The sequence below is a fragment of the Siniperca chuatsi genome, linkage group LG3, assembly GCF_020085105.1.
Source record: "Siniperca chuatsi isolate FFG_IHB_CAS linkage group LG3, ASM2008510v1, whole genome shotgun sequence".
Taxonomy (NCBI): Eukaryota; Metazoa; Chordata; class Actinopteri; order Centrarchiformes; family Sinipercidae; genus Siniperca; species Siniperca chuatsi.
The window spans coordinates 2,489,897-2,508,347 of NC_058044.1; the positions used below are offsets into that span (position 1 = coordinate 2,489,897).

The 18,451-nt window shown below is 42.7% G+C and overlaps 1 protein-coding gene across 4 annotated transcripts in view; it reads left to right on the forward strand.

The window, feature by feature from the left end:
- The window catches only part of spred2a (sprouty related EVH1 domain containing 2a), a 32,048-nt gene extending 18,044 nt beyond the window's left edge, over positions 1–14,004 (forward strand). For 3 of the 4 annotated variants that reach the window (XM_044189441.1, XM_044189440.1, XM_044189439.1), the window contains 4 exons: positions 505–673; positions 1,404–1,468; positions 6,368–6,523; positions 7,976–14,004. In XM_044189441.1, coding sequence (XP_044045376.1) covers positions 505–673; positions 1,404–1,468; positions 6,368–6,523; positions 7,976–8,668 — 1,083 coding nt within the window. In that variant the 3' untranslated portion in view covers positions 8,669–14,004. The remainder of the gene's footprint in view (positions 1–504; positions 674–1,403; positions 1,469–6,367; positions 6,524–7,975) is intronic. The other variant, XM_044189442.1, reaches the window with a different exon arrangement.
- Positions 14,005–18,451: the final 4,447 nt, after the last annotated feature.

The window sequence follows — 18,451 nt, forward strand, 5'->3', positions numbered from 1 at the left end:
AGTTACACCCGGAAGCTGCCCAGTACAACTACAGTCTGATCTGCTGGCCACTGAGCAGCTCCACTGGGGCAGTTGGGGTTAAGGACCTTGGTGGTGGTAATGAGGGAGGGGCAAGTGCTGCTTTTTCACTTTCCCCTGCCAGATTTATCCTGCCGGTCCGGGGATTGAACCAACGACTAGTCACAAGCTCGCTTCTCTAACCTTGAGGCCACCACTGCCTCAAAGAGTAAAGTTACCCCAAAAATGCTTTGTTAAGCTTTTGGCTTTACTTAAAAACCATCATCAGGAGCAGCTTGGTGAGTTTTGGAAATACAAATAAAGCAAATAAATACCAGATATATCTGCCAGCTGATTGCATCAATTAAGCTGTCACCACAGCTTAGAACAACACATATCAACACCACATCAACATCAACACATAAAATTTAAAGCTTTTTTTTTTTTTAACTATTTTTTTATTATTCGGGTCGTCTCATCATGTTTGTCCGATGTGATTTTTTCCAGGTGATTCTGGAGTGTTTCTTAAAGAAGGATCTGGTCTACACGAAGGCCACGCCGACTTTCCACCACTGGAAGGTGGACAACAAAAAGTGTGGTCTGACCTTCCAGAGTCCAGCCGATGCCAGAGCCTTCGACCGCGGGGTGAGGAAGGCCCTGGAGGACCTGACAGAAGGTACACACTGGGCACACATTTACGGCTAGAAAAACTCAACTGTCGCTGTAACGTATCAACAGCTTACTGTCCAAAAGGGTTTAGAGTATCCGATTTATCCAAGTTCTGAAAAATACGTTAGGCTCTAAAGAAGAAGAATGCTCTAAAGGACCAATTTAGGAGCAAAAAAGGGACTTTGCTAATAGTGAAAGAAAACAGATTTACCAAGCAACTAATTCCTGCTTACAGCAAAGTATAAAACTATGTCGTGTTTATTTACAACAGCTGACACTACTGCGAACTACAAAATAACTTAATATGATCAGTAATCTCAGTGCTCAGAGAGGATTTAGTCAATGAATTGTTTGTCATACAAATTTAATCATAATCGTGAAGTTGCTGGCTTTGCACATTTTTGTATGTTTGAACAAAACCCAGCTGACTCGTGGATGTATTGGCTTGTGTTAGCTTGTCTCTAAGGCCTGGATCAACTAAACTGAGTTCGTACTGCCAAATTGAAGACCCAACCCACAGCCATATTTTTGCTTTAGTTCATCCATTACTGACTACTAGCTTGCCAGCAACACATTGGCTAAACTCTGTAAATTATATCTGAAAAGATGGAAGTAATTTGGCCTGAAAGGTCCAGACCATGATTAGAACTACTTTAGCCTTGCATAGCAAGATAACATAAAATGGGCCAGAAGTCGTCTCAGTCTGTGTCGTATTGATCCTCCTGTGTGTTTTCTAGGGTCGACCACATCTTCATCAACGCTGCAGAATGAGGCAGAGCTCGGCGATGATGACGTCTTCACGGTGAGAAACTCTTCCTGCAGCTGTTAAAACACTGATGAATGGAAATGTCCAGGATCTACTGTCACTCCTGTATGTCGTTTTAATATGGGGAACGTTTACATATGGGGGATATTATTATATTATTATTATTTAGGCTCAATGTTCCATAAATACAATATCTCCTACCATTGCTATGCAGACGACACTCAGCTATACCTCCCATTAGAACATTTTGAAAACAACAACACAGTTAGGTCCCTCCTCGACTGCCTCCAGGATGTGAAATACTGGATGGCAAAAAACAGTCTTCAGTTAAATAATAGTAAGACCGAAGTGGTCTTATTTGGCCCCTCCAACTCCATTGTTTAGCTAATCACCTAGGGCCCCTGGCGTCTAACATTCATGCCCACGGCAGAAATCTTGGTGTCCTCTTCGATCCTGTTGTAAAATTTGACAAACAAATTAATACGGTTGTGAAAGGTTGTTTTTTCCACCTAAAAAATATTGCTAAACTCAAACCGTTCCTCTCTTTCTCCCTCTGAAGATTGTCACTAACGCCTTCATTTCTTCTCGGCTGGATTATTGTAATGCTCTTTATTTGGGAATTAGCCAGTCATCCTTGTCCCGATTGCAGCCGGTGCAGAATGTGGCTGCTAGACTACTAACTGGTACCAGGAAGAGAGACAGCATCACACCTGTTCTGGCGTCTCTGCATTGGCTACCGGTCAAGTATAGGAGTTTAAGGTTATTATATTCTTTTATCGCCCCAGTACATCTCTGAGCTTCTCTGCCCCCTTTCCAACCCCAGATCTCTCAGATCCTCAGACCAGCTGCTCCTCACTGTCCCACGTTCGAGGCTAAGGGGTAAGGGCGATCGTGGGTTTACAGTAGCCACCCCAAAGCTTTGGAACAGTTTACCATTTTCAATTAAGTGTTCTCCCTCTGTAGACACTTTTAAGGATAAACTCAAGACCCACTTGTTTTCTCAGGTCTTTGAGTGCCCTTAATGGTTGTATGCCTTACCTTTACTCCTCTGTGTTTTAAAATGATCCTTTACCTATTTATTTTTTTGATGGATACCATGTTATGTGATTTTATTCTATCTATGTTAATAAATAAACTTGATTTGATTTGAAACTTGATTCGATATTATCAAACTCTCTGAGTGAGACGAGCATAAATAGCCAAATCTCCATCCTTCATTCATATGAGCCATAATCCCTTCAGTTTTTAATGCAATGCATCAGGATTTTCTAAACTGTAGAAACAGTTTTTCCTCATCAAGCTTTTTATATTGCATCATGAGGAAAATAGGGAGCAGGGAGGGGCTGTTTTTTGTTATGTTGGACAGGAGATGCTGCTTTTGTTTGCAGCAATGGCTCGCTGCAATAGGAGCCAACTGTGTGTGTGTGTGTGTGTGTGTGTGTGTGTGCATGCGTGTGTGTGTTGAGCTTTGGGGAGTGTCGGACAGGAAGTATGAAGGACAGGAGGGGTTTGGTATCCTGTGGTGTTTTCAAACCAGACACATGTCGCCGTCCTGTTTGGGGTTTGGTTTTGTCACCGACACAAGAGCAGTACACACACACACACACACACACACACACACACACACACACACACACACACACACACACACACACCTCACAGTCTTTCTGTTTGGAGTTTGTTTGAGACACAGACACGAGGAAAACTCACTTCCACGTTCGTACAGGTAAAAGAAACAACCATGTGAACGTCTCTGAATGGCACTTGTGCATGTCCAGCCTTAAAGGAACGTTTTGGCAAATGCACTTTATTCTCACTTCATGAGATGAGAAGTTGGATGTCAGTCTCACGTCTTTGTGTTAAGTATGGAGCTGGAGTCAAGTTGAGGTTAGCTTAGCTTAGCATAAAGACAGGAAGCAGGGGGAAACAGCTAGCTTGACTCTGGAGGAATTAAAAAATACATCTCTAATACAGATTCCACATGAGACCACTTTTGTCAATTGCCATCTCTCTTTCCTGTCTGTCTTTCCTGCTCTTTATACGGTACTCTGTCCAGCAAACCACAAACAACCCTAGCCCATAAATATACTGCATGTAGTGCATTAACAGATTCTTTCAGATTATGTCCCCTCCACCTCCATCCCAGTCTGATGAAGGGATCAGGTCCTGCTCTCTGCTTCTCTTTTTAGTTGAGTATTTCCATCTTTCCAGTAGCTTCAAAGAAAAATGGTGTATTGTTTCTGCAGGATGTCCAGTACTTGAGAGGAGAGTTTGACCTGTCAGCAATCGGTCACTGAGCTGCCTGTTTACATAGCTGGCCTCATTTAGAGGAGAGCCGGGCTGACTGAGGGGAACGTGGCTGAACCGCCCCGGCTGCAGATCATTCCCATCCGTCCTGTCTGCAAGTCTGAAGTCTGGTTCCCTGAGGAGGAGGAAGAGGACAGGTCTTCAACTCTGAGGCGCTGAAGAGGCTCGGAGGACAATAAGGATGTAGATCAACATTCATCAGGAGTAAATGAAACCCTCCCTGTCATGATGCAGTGCTTCCTCTTGAGGCCCCTGAATAACGGAGGAGATCTGGACGTGCTGGTGGAATGTGTTTGTTGGAGAACAGCTGGAGTATAAATGATGTAGTTATGTAACTCTGGAGGTTTTGAGCCCTGAACTACAGTAATGTAGTAAAGTTTTTCAGAATTTGCAATGTCATTTCATCTACACCATGCAATGTATTCTAAGAGACTAAAGCTGAGGTCTTCAGCCATGACTCCTGACGGGTCTGAAATTTGGTGGCCAACCACCAAATCGGGACTAGTTACTTTTTTTTTTAGCCCAACTAAGGACGGCAGTTGTGGTTCGGCTAAAACTTTTGAGGAGCTCTAATATCTCAACACCTGCTGCCCAGATTGCAGTGAAATTGGCCGTGGATTTTCATGGTCCTCAGAAATATTGTACAACCTGAAAAGTTGACCTGATGATGGCGCTAGATGAAAACTCAGTGCATCACCAAAGTCAGCAGGACTACTCTGGGCTCCGTGGGAAATCTAATGACAATCCATCCAATATTTGTTGAGATATTTCAGTTTGGACCAAACTAATGACATCGCACTATGGCGATGTCGAGCATGGCTATAAACAACATACCCTTTTGTTTCAGGTTGGGCTACAGCTGGGCAGCTGCATTGCTGCAACGCAACATAGAGGAAGAAAATAGGACATGGTTTTACTTAGCAACAACACAACAAGTCAAAGCAGCTGAGCTTCTCGTGTCCAGAGTAGAGAGGAGACGTAAGGAATCACACAGATTGGGATAACAGCACACTTTCAACCACAAATCAACATTCATGGTTTCATTAAACGTGACAGAAGTGGTTGTGTGAAGAAGGAAAAAAGAGAACTTGAGAGAGAAGTTTAAACCTGTCTACTTTCTCACCTTCACACACCTGACCAATCACTACGTAAAGTGGGCGTAATTGTCAGATTGTTGGTTTCAATAAGTTACAGACATTGTTGGGCGCAGCCCATAGGGGGTTCAGACACTGTTGGTTGATAAGACTGCAGCTTCGTTTGAAGCAAACAGAGGCTTTTAAAATGTTCTTACCCCTGCATCAGTCGCTAGCTCGGCCTGCACTTCATGTCGCCTGATGTGTTGTTAAGAAATCTGGCCTTTATTTCAAAGACTGACCAATTCTGTGAAATGAAAAAGACAAGAATGGCGTCTTCAGTTTCACGCAATTCCACATAGTTGGGGGAAAAAAGGTAAAAAGAGGAGAAGAAGAAAACCACAGGCTAATAAACAATGCAAGTTCCCAAACAAGAGCTCTGCAAATGATTCATAAGGTGAGTAATGTATTCACCATGTTTGTCAGGCCTTAAAGATGCTCACATTGCATTTTGGTGAGTTGGTGAAAACTGAATGCAAACAAACCCAGAGATGTGAGAAAAGCAGTTTATTAATTTTGCCGTGAGGTTCGGCAGGTTCTTCGGTTCCTCGGTTTTCTGGCGTTTGAGGAAGTCTTCTCGTGTGATCCGAGTGAGCCACATGACGCTGCGGCTTGTGTCGACCCTGACCGTGACGCAACCCAACACACTGCGCTGAGCGCTCACAGGGCCGCGAGGCTGGGCTGGGATTCATTTAGCACAGACCCAATAAAAACACAAAGACTTCAGAGACGTTTCTGCCACGCTCCTTTGGCTCTGGAGATCTTTTGTTTTTTCCCCTCGTTCTTGTCTAATTGCACACAGAAGTCTCGTGGAGGGTCAGAACACACTGGAGTGAAGCTCAGGTGCTTTCGGAACCAATAATCTGACTCGTCACATGAACAAGACAACAAAGTTGTAATTTATGATTTCCTTATTGTGTTTTTACCATTGCATAAAGTGGGTTCACTTCTCAGGTGGAGGTAGAGACTCAACAGTAATCAGTCAAAAGGAAAAAGGTCAACGACGTCACACTGTAGCACTTTGTTTTGTTAGCAGATGTTGGCAGTTAGCATTACAGTTGTTTAGGAATTCTGGATTTAAACAGCTTAGTATATGTTAACAAAACAATCTCATCACAAAGTCTGTTTAGTAGTTGTTCTGGAGCTTTTCAATCAGATCACACGATCTTCCTCAGGAGATGGAGTTTGCCCAGAGGTGATGGAAATGTAGATGTTCAACTTTTAAGCCAACATGAGCGAGAAAGCCTTCAAGTGCTCATAAAAAATTTTAAGTTTTAACATCTCCTACTACAGCAGGTGTTTTCAATCAACTATCCAAAGCCAAAACACCTGCTGTGACATCACTGACTGGGGTGTGGCCAGAGGTGCAGCACACCTGAGTGTATCAGGTGTCATGCACAGTGGAGCAGCTGCAGTTTTCTAATCACCGCAGAATGAAACATTAACCTTCCTGCAGGTTGAGCTGTGTTCACACCGTCTCTTCTCTGTCCTCCAGACGGCCACCGACAGCTCGTCCAACTCGTCTCAGAAAAGAGAGCCGACGATGCACACACTGGCCCCGCCCAACTTCTGCGAGGCCCGTCGGCACCACTGCATCCTGGGACATTTCTACGAGCAGCACCGGCCCTCTGATCACTACTTCCTCGACCAGGTTTGTAGAGTCAGAGTGGGAGCTACAGCTGGGATTGATCGGACCCGAAATTCCCCTAGATCGAATTCATCTCGACTCCTGCGAGCTTGACTTACTTTCAGTGACCCACAGTTTGTAAAATTAAACTAAAATAAAATAGCTACATTGCAGATAGTAACGAGCTGGTGGAGTTTCATTTAATTACTCAGTTTTAGAGAAGATCAGAGCAAAGAAAACCATGTTTGTCAGTGCACATTAGACATCACATCTACAAGTGAGGAAGACATCAGCATCAAGACCACCATTGATGTCTTCACAAAAAGAAGATTTTGACACTGAAGTTGCCAAAAGTGACAATATATTTTTTTGGTTTTATTTAATGTCAGTGAAAATCAAAGGTGTAAAAGGGGGGTGGACTTCGACTCTTGCTTAATACTGAAATTATGGGAGGATTTTAGGTGTTAATTGGGTTTAGGCTCAAAAGCTGGAGTGATTGGAGTTAAAATAACTCTCGCATTAGTTCTAGTAGTGTTGGAATAGTTGGTCAAAACTGTAGTAGAAAAAGCAGAACCTGGACACAACTGGACATCAGTCTGTAATGAGATGCTTGTTTAAATCAAAGGTGGGGAATCACCTTTGGTTAACACAATATTAACATAATGTACAATGATAATCCTGATGACTCTGTGCTTGGACACAAACTGGTTTATAGAGGGCGCTATAAGAAGGACTCCTCGCAGAGATATAGCACACATGCATACCAGATTAGACGTACAGATCTCTGTCTGCAAACTTCTGAACCAGGAAGCCTCTATGACCCATAATGCCTCCAGTTTTTGGTTTTGTTCTTGGTTAAACAATTTGGATCTCATTTGACCTAAAGGTGCCCTGTGGAGTTTTCTTGTAAACAAACAAAAGTTATGTTTACCTTCAGAGTTACTCACCCAACCGCACTGTGTGGATCCTTGAGTTCTAACAATATGTTGAATGCATAAAGTATTTTACATCCCCGTTTACTTGCTCGCAGTCTTCTTCTTCCATTACCACATTACCGCCACCTGTAGATCGGTGGCAGGTGTGTCTTCGTGCACAAACTGCTCCATATCGCTGCTAGACGTCAACCCTAACTCCACAGAAGCTTTAATTTACAAAAAGCTAAGGGATTGGTGTAGAAATGTTCTTCCCTATTCACTTTTCAAAATCTGCATGAAAAGTTAAGATGAAGGTAGAATAGCGACAAAAATGTCACGAATCCCTTTGAAATCCAGGTTGTACAGCAACATTATTTTAAATGTAGCGCATCTGCAAAGCCACATGTAGGCTTGTTGAGATTTACACTCCATAATCCACATGGCCTTACCAGGAAAACAGGGGACTGCTGCTAGCAGCTGTATTCCCCTTTTTCCGCTGACCTCATGTTCCCCTGGAGAACTAACTTTTTAAACAGTTTCCATCTCCTCTGTGTCTCTGCAGGCGGTGCACATGTTCCCTCGTCACGTCAGCTTCCAGGTGGAGGAGGAAGAGATTGTACGCATCAACCCCCGCGAGCGAACCTGGCTCACCGGCTACGAGGATTACCGCCACGCCAACTCCACGCGTGACAAACTCACCCAGCCCAACAACCTCGACGCCTACGTACACTTCGCCAAGAGCGAGCCGCCCAAACACGACTACACCTACCCGTACCCGCTGAGCTGCGACGTGCAGCGAGGCTGCGACGGCAAACCTGGTTGCCTGGAGCTGGGCGGCGGCCACAGAGCGGTGGTGACGGTGCAGCCGCGAGCTCTGCAGCCCAAAGGCAAGAGGCGGAAGGAGGACGGTGAGCGTTCGCGCTGCGTTTATTGTCAGGACATGTTCAACCACGAGGACAACTGGCGGGGCCGCTGCCAGGAAGCACCCGACCCCATTCAGACCTGCATCAGGAGGGTCAGCTTCATGTGGTGCGCGGACAGCCTGCTGTATCACTGCATGTCGGACCCGGAGGGGGATTACTCGGACCCGTGCTCCTGTGACACCAGCGACGAGCGCTTCTGCCTGCGCTGGGCGGCGCTGGTGGGTCTGTCGCTGCTGGCGCCCTGCATGTGCTGTTACGCCCCCCTGAGGGCGTGCTACCGCTGCGGCGTGGCCTGCCACTGCTGCGGCGGGAAACACAAAGCTGTGGGCTGAGGCGTCGCAGGCCCCCCCCCTCACAGAGACAGCAAGGACTCATGGGAGAAGGCGGGGAAACGGAGGCCGCTGTGATTTTTACGTTGTTTGTTTTTTTTGTTGTTGTTGTTGTTGTTGTTTGTCTCATCTCCAATTTTCCAGGAGGAGGAGAAGAAGAACTTTGTCTCAACAGATAGAAAAAAAGTTCCCGGTTATTTTTTGGTTTTTTGTCTTTTGTGAAATTGGAGACCAAAAGGCTTCCAATTCTCACAAAGACTGAACAAAGAATAAAATGTGTGTGTGTGTGTGTGTGTGTGTGTGTGTGTGTGTGTGTATGTATATATATATATATATATATATATATATATATATATATATATATATATATATATATATATATATATATATATATATATATATACAGGTACTATATATTTTTACACTCATGTGTGTTCGAGGCTTGAAAATGTCATTTTTCAGCGTTGTGTGAGGTCAGTGTGAATGTCGTGTTCGTAGAGGGAACTGAAGCTCACTGACACATTGCAAAACATTTCAACCCTAAAAAGACATTTTAGAGTGCTCGTAATCATTTCGAGAAAGAAATCCAATGTGGTGAGATAATTTCACCTTAAAGGGTTAGTTCGATCTTTTAAGAAATAGGCATATTCACTTTTTTTGCAGAAAGTTAGACAAGAAGATGGATATCAGTCTCGTGTGTGTTAACATGAGAGCGGTGTCGATCTTCTCATTAAATTCTCAGTAACAAAGCAAATTTTTCTCTGCAACAGCAGTTTGATTTTCATTTATTTTAAGCTAACGTGACCTTGTACACACAGTTACTCCTGCTGCTGAGGTGAATGTTTTGCACAGTGCCGGCAGCTCTGGTTCCCTGACGCTCAGCAGAGGCACTTAACTGGTCTGAAAGCTGCTCTGCTTACCTCCGAGCAAACTGAACAGATAAACCAGTTTGGATGACCAGTAAGATGGCAGTTCCCAGTCCTCAACAATCCAGAAACACAATGACAATTTGCCAGAAGGTAACAGTTGCAGCATGTTGGATTTAAATCTGAATAACTAAAGTTTTGTGCAGATCAGTCATCCATTTTTGTAGTTTCTAACAAAACACAGTTTGCACAGTTGTACATCACTGACTCATCTCCTGCTGTCTCGCACACTGGTCATACTGGTCTGTCTCTACTGGTTTGTGGTTTGGAGGTTTGTTTGGTGATAAGAAAAACAAAAACGCCAGTAAGAGCAAAGCTACACTGCTTTAGATACTAAAGCTCAATGTGTGTGTGTAGGTGTGTGTGTGTGTGTGTGTAAGAATGTATCTGAGACTGTCTGTCAAAGGGCTGGGTATCAAAAATGATCCTTTTGTTGGTAGAAATATTGACACGAAGGCAAGAAAAATCATTGAAAAGCATCACAATATTTGAGTCTCACAGTTACAACTTCACTCAAAGACACTTTCCTCAAGTTCCTTTACTAATTCACATTTGTTTAACAACAAAAGTCTGAGGTTGGCCTGTTTCTTCTTTACAAAATACAGCTGGCCGTTAGAAACAAAACGATTTATTAAAAATGTTCCAGAAAGAAAGGTAAAGAAGAGGTAGTAAAGAGAAATTCACGTTGAAGCCCAGCCTGGAGGGAACAAGTCTACACCACAACATTTTTATGAAATGAGCACAAAGTCTGAAAATTCAGATAAAGTTTGTTGACAAAGCTGAGGAAACAGGAAAGGGAATCTGAAGGTGGAGGAGGAATCATGACAGCAGTTAAACTTGTTTAGGTTACTCTTAAGAAGCACATTGCATTCTCAAAAAAAAAAAAAATGTAAAGACCTTATATGTTTTATAGACTTTTATATCTCATAATTCTGAGATTCTCATCTTGTAATTCTGAGATAAGGACCAACTGATCTGATGCTGCTTGGTTTGGCGGTCTGGCCAGTTAAGAATGGGCACACGAAGCTTTGAAGGGCCAGTATGCTTCCCGTTTGTCGGATGGTCGAATGGCAAGACAATCCGATCTGATTGGTCAGCAGGTGAGAAAGGAGCCAGTTCCTCTCGCACTTTTCATGGGAACAGCTGAGTGCAACGCTGCGAATGTCCGTTATCCCAACATCAACAGTGCAACCGTTCAGAACGACTACGGCACTTCTGATTCCTGACGTGGCCGAACAAAACGTCGTTCAAACCGGTTCTGATGCCTGATCAGCCACAACAACTCGTAAGATCAGTCGCCACATCAGAAGTAAGGGATCAGTCAAAACGCTGCTTGCGACTAGCTGGTCGCTGTTTCATTGCATTGCGTTGCTACGGAAACGGTTTGGCTCCAAGTTAACTTGCTGCTGCAATGATTGATAACCATGTTTATCTTTATCTTAATAATAACAAGATCTTTATTTCATATTTACAAGATTCGGATCTCGTTATTATGAGATACTGATCTCGTAGTTATGAAATCTTTTTTTGTCTGTGGGTAAATTCAGTGTGCTTTCATATAGTCATAGCTGGACTGTCGTTAAATTCAAAAAACATCTAAAAATGTTGCTCACGCATTTCTTTGTTATTTAGATTCTCAACAGCTACTAGCTCCTGCGGTCCTCATAATATATTTACAATACTTCAATGAAGAAAACAAAAACACACACCATACCAGACTGAACAATACTAAGGACAAACACGAGACCAAACACAATCATTCAAACCTGTCTACTACAACAGAAAGCTCGACATAAGTACATCACCTCTTAGAGATCTAAAGTAGGCTAATCAATAAAGCAACACACGTCCTCTGATTACAAATCCATCAGGCTGGATCTCTCTCTCCATCGACATCACGCCTTTAGGAGCAAAACCAGGACCACGTTTGGCTTCTTCCATCTCTTGTGTAAATAAATACAATCTTAACATTTCATTAAAGCGTGTTTTACTACCACGATAACGAGTTCCGCGCTGCCGTTGCTCGATAATTTATCGAGTATCTTTCATGGTAAAGACATCGATCCAGTCTTAATAGTCCTAAACATGCATTTTAAGATTTTGTGCTCCTTTCCCAGAAACGTGTGCACCTGTGAGTCTTTATTAACGGAGTGAGAGGCCTGAACACTGAGTGGCTGTGATTCTCCCAAAGCTAAAACTAGTGAATAAGCTGCAGCAGTTCTGTATACGGACAGACCTCAGTCTTCATCACTACACAGAAGAACAAACTTCAGCAAGTGTGACGCTAAATTATTTATTGTCCTCGTCCTTTTTTGGTGCTTCGGTGTCTTCTTCTTTCTTAGTTGAATCTTCTCGTCTGTCGGGTGTGTGTTTCGACTTAACACTACGTTTTCCTTCGATCACAAACTCCACGATCACGTGAAGGTTTTGACAGCTTGTAATTCTTCCGTACGTAGAGATTACAAACTAAACGAACAGTCTGCCGTGATGAAGCAGCTTCTGCAGGTTGTCTGAAGCCGCCTCGTGTAACTACAGTTTCTGTCTTAAAGCTGCAGAACATTTTCCAAACAGTAGCGTCAGTTTTTAGTTTGATTTCCTTCCTCCAAAGCAGCCTCTGGTTTCAGTTCAGTTTTATGAAAATCAACTAGCAGAGACTTGAAACTTGCTTTGGACCACTGATCTTTATTTTAGCTATGTGATTAGCTATGCTTTGTGATCATGTTGTTCTGCAGTTTCATGCAGGGTCCATTTTTAAAACTTCCCTTGCGGTCTGAGAATGATTAATAATGAATGAATGATGTCAGGAAATCAAATTCAGAAGGGAAACATTACGTGAACACGGTTGTCATAAGGATGAGGGGAAATCTGTGCTTTCTTACATGAAAAAGTTTCTCTTTTTCATCCAACTTTCAAACCTCGTGTGTCAGCGTTTGAGCCGAGCTTTTTGGATACACGCGGTGCAGTTTTAGATTTGTGGGTGTATTTCTTTGAGTTTTCCCCGACATCTATTGGTTTCTGTACAAAACTCTTCCTTGACTTTCGTAATCATTCACAGTGAACATAAAATCTACATTAATGTTTGTCAAATGCAGTTGAAGTGCAGTTTGATTTGTAAAATAAGCACTATAATACGTCACTGACAAAATGAATGCAGACTTGATGTTGACTGTGATGGATTCACGCAACTATTAAGAGTTGCCGCGTAGCTCTTAGTGGTGGCTTTTTCTGCTCTACACACATGTGAGCTAAATGCTAAATGCTAATGTGAGCATGCTAACATGCTCACATTAGCATTTAGCTCAAAGCACCGCCGTACCTAAGTAAAGCCTCGCAGAGCTGCTAGCGTGACTTTTAGTCTTGTTAAATGATTAAAAAATAAATGGAAACGAGTGGCTGCCAGGAATGGTAGAAAATATACATTCACTTTTCTAAAACACAGAACATGTTTGTTAGTTAGCTGTAATGTAACGTATACGTGATTTGCAGTAAATAGGCTAAAACATTGGTATGGTGCTTTGAACGCACAAAAGACAAAGACTTGAAAATAATCCCTCCTCACAACTGCGTCAACTAAGTGTCGACTGGGATTATCTATCTGTAGCAAGTCTCTGTTTTATTTTGGTATAAATTCACTTTTTCGTAGAAATTTCCCGTTCAAAGCGACGGCTGCCTGAAAGGTATGAAATCAATTACAAAAACTTGCTATGCTATGATTTGGAAGATGGTTGGCGGTGAAAAACATACAAGCAATTTGTATTAAACAGTCTAAAACATACAAAACCACCAGTGCGCTACTTAAATGCTACATGTAGCACCTTTAATTTAAAAAAGAGACTTGAGGCTCAGTGAAGCAGCAATCAGGAGCGAAGGCCTCTGTTGTAAAGCTGTCGTCCTGCCTGTCTGCCTGTCTGTCTCCCCACTCTCTCCTCTTTCTGCTGTGTTTCCTGTCAATCAAGCTTCACGATACTGCTGCCATTCGTTGTAGAGAAGATTCCCACGTTTACTTTTCTATCTGTGGCGAGGAAAGTGAACCAAAAGCAGTTTGTCTGTTGGACGCGGCGTCTTCGGCCTGCGCTCACTTCAGCTGTTAAAGGAAAGTGCCTGAAGCCTCCTCTTCATTTACGTCCTGATGTATATTTCAGAAAATAATAACTGTGTAAAAAAAAAAAAATCAAAGGTTGAATTCATTGGTTTGTCTTTTTTATATAATTCACATTTTTACCTATGTAAAAAACAGAATATATATATATGTATATGTATCAAGTGTATGATGTACATTTTCAGTTCTATTTTTTTATTGTTTCTAATATGATGGATGTAAATCTCTTCTAACAGAAAAAGAGACAATGAGACATGTATAAATACAAATACACCATCTGGAAACTAAAGAAACAGCCTGGATAGTAACATTTACACTGTGTGTGTGTTTCTGACACAATTGTATAATACTTTTAAACAAAAAGTCCTACAACATGTTTCTTTGTATTCCTGACTCCACTCAGTGGTCACTTATAACGATAACCAGCCATTATTCAATAACATTATCTCTGGGAGCTGCTGAAAGGCATTCTGGGAAATGTTATGAGTCACTAAGGCTGAGTGCGCACGGGAGGACACAGTTTAGTTTACAGTATGTCAGCAAGTTCATTTAGGGATTTAGGGGCACTATAACAAACTTTGTTATTATAAAAAACATTTTGGAAGCTGTTAAATGATTTGGGGGCGCTACAACAACTTTGCTGTTCTACAAAAATGTGCAGTTTGGGGGCACTTGAACAAACTCTGGAATTAACAAACAAATTAACAAACCGTGGGACTGTACAAAATGACAAATTTAGGGAAAGTTATATAAAATTTGCTGACTTGGGGGCACTTAAATAAACTGTGTAACGGCTCAGTATTACCAGGTTTGGACCCAAAAGATCAGGCAGGCTGAGTTAAAAGTTCAGTTTTACTCGTACGTCAACACCAGACAGACAAGGAAGGTAAGGCAAACTTATCCAGTTAGGGATCAGGCAGGGGGGCAGGTAGGGGGTCCATGCAGGCGCAGATGATGGCTGGATGCTAAGTTGGAAGCAGGTAAGACAACCTGGCGGAGAATGAATCGGAATGAACCGGTATATACCTATACTGCGAGGCTAATGGGGAAGTGGGAAAAGGTGTGCAGGTGGGCGGGGGAGGTCAGGTGATGGAAGTGGCAGGGCAGAGACCCATTCATTGTAAACTGAACTGCTGATTTGACATTCAAGTAACACCAGAAATTTCAGCACGGGTTTTTCTGTGAGCTTCTTGCTGGATGATGGTGGCCTCCTGGCTGCAGGCCGGGCCCCTGGCTGCAGGACGGGCCCCTGGCTGCAGGCCGGGCCCCTGGCTGCAGGCCGGGCCCCTGGCTGCAGGCCGGGCCCCTGGCTGCAGGCCAGGATGTTATTGTGTTCGTATAACAGCAGAAAGAGAGAGAGACTCCATCCTGTGACAGTCGGAGGGAGAGGCCATTTCCCACAATGCCTGTGGACAAACGGAGGTCCTGTATGTCTGTGTGTCTGTGTGTGTGTGTCTGTGTATACATATGTGTGTGTTGGGTGGGGAGCGGTGGTGCAATTGTCTGCTACAGCTCCATGTTTGTTTGTGATCTAAATATCTGGAAGGTCCGAGTCACAAACACAGTGAGTTGGTGCCAAAACGACAGCAGGTCCTCACGCTATAACATCTGAAAGTCTTCAGTGATCTGGATTCAAGGCCTATTTCTACAGCCTAAGCCTAGTTTAATAACTGACAGGACTATATGCAAACCAGAAAACCAACACGGGGAGCTGGAAGAGGCTAATATATGGTTAAAGGGAAGAAACAATTGTCGCTTTGTCAATACATTTCTAAATACGTTACTTCCAGGGTTACAGATCAACAGCAGAGAAGGGGATTATGCTGGAGGAGAGGTTTGTATGGATATTTTCATACACTATTATGCATCCAAGCTGACGACATGTAACTTTTGTCCTTAAGGTGGCGCTACAGGGAAGGTCATAAGGTCTTAAAAACTCAAACTGGTTTGGGAGCATGACTGCGGTCAGTAAATGTCATCGTATGTGATATCTTGTTTGTAAAGTTGACATTTAACGTAAAGAGGTCACCAAAAATAATACGATTTATACTCTGACCATTAATATCTGCAGCGAGACTAATGGGGATCTGTCAGTAGTCCTTCAGAGACATCTTGATCTGGAACAAAGTGATGGACGACTTTGTCATCCTCTAAGATCTCAGTATGCCTCAAACAAACTAGGTGTCATGACGTGTTGTACGCCCACCGTCTAAAGCCAGTGTTTATACCTGTTATGAACCACCACAGTCGAAGGTGGGGCGACAAGCTGCTGTCCTCCATCAGGGATGAGGCCACAAACGTTTAAGATCCCCTTTGAAGGCCACGGGAGGTGAGAGTTTGATAGTCCAAACACACATTTTTGGTGGAGTATTCCTTCAGTTCTCAGTGGGTTCAGCGCCATGAGCAACACTTTCACAAATTAATTTAATTCAGTGTCAATAAAAACCACTTAGTAGATCTTTAAGAAGTTTAGAAGAGTCTTTTTATCTTCTTCGCCATTTAACAACGACGGCAGCTGAACCTAAATGGTGCCGTCCAACAGTCCAGACGCCGGTCAGCAGTGGTGGAGTGTAACGTAGTACATTTACTCATGTACTGTACTTAAGTACAGCTTTGAGGTACTTTTACTTTACTTAGATATTTCAGTTTTATGCTACTTTATACTTCTACTCCACTACATTTATCTGAAAACTATAGTTACTGGTTACTTTGCAGATTATAATTTTACACAGAAAAAAATACGATCAACTTATAAAATATATGATGCATCGTTAAACTAACCAACAGTGTAGAAAGTAGTTAAAATGAGCTCCAGCTCAACCAGCTGTGATATTAAAATGCTGCTTATGTGTGAATGCATCAGTAATAATACTACAATAATGTGGTACATATGATAATATATCACTCTCAGTGAGGCTACTCTGCACCTGCGTGTGTACTTTTACTTTTGATAGTTTAAGTACATTTTGCAGATAATACTTTTGTACTTTTACCTAAGTGAAATTTTGAATGCAGGACTTTTACTTGTAATGGAGTATTTTTGCAGAGTGGTATTGCTACTTTTACTTAAGTAAAAGAGTACTTCTTCCACCTCTGCCGACTGAACGGTCAGTGGTCGAGTTGCATTGTGGGTAATGTAGGCGCCAGGTTTTAACAAGGAAGAAGAACGCATGGAATAAAAATGACGATAACCTTGATCCTTTTTTTTTCAAAACAGTCCATCACAGTCCAGCAGTGGTATTACTACTTTTACTTAAATAAAATATATGAGTACTTCTTCCACCTCTGCTGGTCAGTACCAGACACGTTATCATCTATCAACCAACACACACGTCCAGTGCACAAACCAGACTACATGGCTCGGTGTGTGTTCCTGGTTTAACTCAGTGGAAGAAAAAAGAAGCAGCAATTTGCGTTGTTGTTGAGTTGAAGATCCACTCGAGAAAAACAATAAAACCAACCCAATCACCATAAACAGACTCCTGCAAAGATTCAGAAACCCTGTGTGTGTGTGTGTGTGTGTGTGTGTGTGTGTGTGTGTGTGTGTGTCCTCCCCAGCAGAGCCGAGTGTGAGGAATCCAGCGGGCCGGGATGCTGGTCTGGGCCTGATTTACCGAGGCCCCAGCGAGTCTGCCTGCCTCGCTTTGTTTACTCGGATGAAATCTGAAACAAATGTGACTGCGAGAGACCACCAACCCCGCCAACAGCCCACCCCTCCCATCCCATCCTGCTCTGAAACACAGCCACGTGTGCGTGTGTGTGTGTGTGTGTGCGTGTGTGTTTGTGCTGTTTTCTGCAGCTCTAAATGAACATGAGCACTGATCCGAGCGGACCTGACTGTCCATCTATCCGACCCCTTCAGACATCTCAGCAGCCACTGGACAGATTGTCATTAAACCTGATGTCATATCTCATGCAGGTTGATCCGAGAACTGATGCTTATTCTGCTGTTTTCTTATCAATAACCAGCAGTGTCTTTTACCTCAAATATAACATCATCTAACGCCATTTTTACAGGAATAATTCAACATTTTAGGAAAAACGCTTATTTGCTTTTTTCCTGAGAGTGAGATGTGAAAACCGAATTAATCTCATGACGCACCACGAGGTACATTCAGTAGCTCTGTTGTGGAAGCCTGTCACATGATCTTCATCAGCAAACACAGGTGATGAGATTGTTTTGTCAACTGCTGTGAGTGATAAATGGATAATGGATAAAAGAGCACTCCACCGATTTAGCATTGCACTTCTATAACACTGTCAGACTCGTGATGGACAGTTTTTAAAAAATAAATCAAGGATATCTATTTATTCCATGCACTGTTCTTCATCGTCCAAACCTGGCGCCTACATCAGCTCGACCGCTGACAGTTCAGTCGGCAGAGGAGGAAGAAGTACTCAGATATTAGACCCTGTTACAGGTCAAATTCATTCATTTCACTTAGGTAAAAGTGCAAAAGTATTATCTGCAAAATGTACTTAAACTATCAAAAGTAAAAGTACACACGCAGGTGCAGAGTAGCCCCACTGAGAGTGATATATTATCATATGTATCACATTGTTGTAGTATTATTACTGATGCATTCACACATAACGATGCATCGTATTTTATAAGTTGATCATACGATCATTAGATCTAATATTTTAAAAGTGTGTTTTAAAGCTTAAGGATGGTATTTTTCTTGTCAACAAACCCCATGTTCAGACCCAAACCAACAATGTTTTAGTCCGTCCCTCAGTACTGTCTCACTTCCTGTCTGC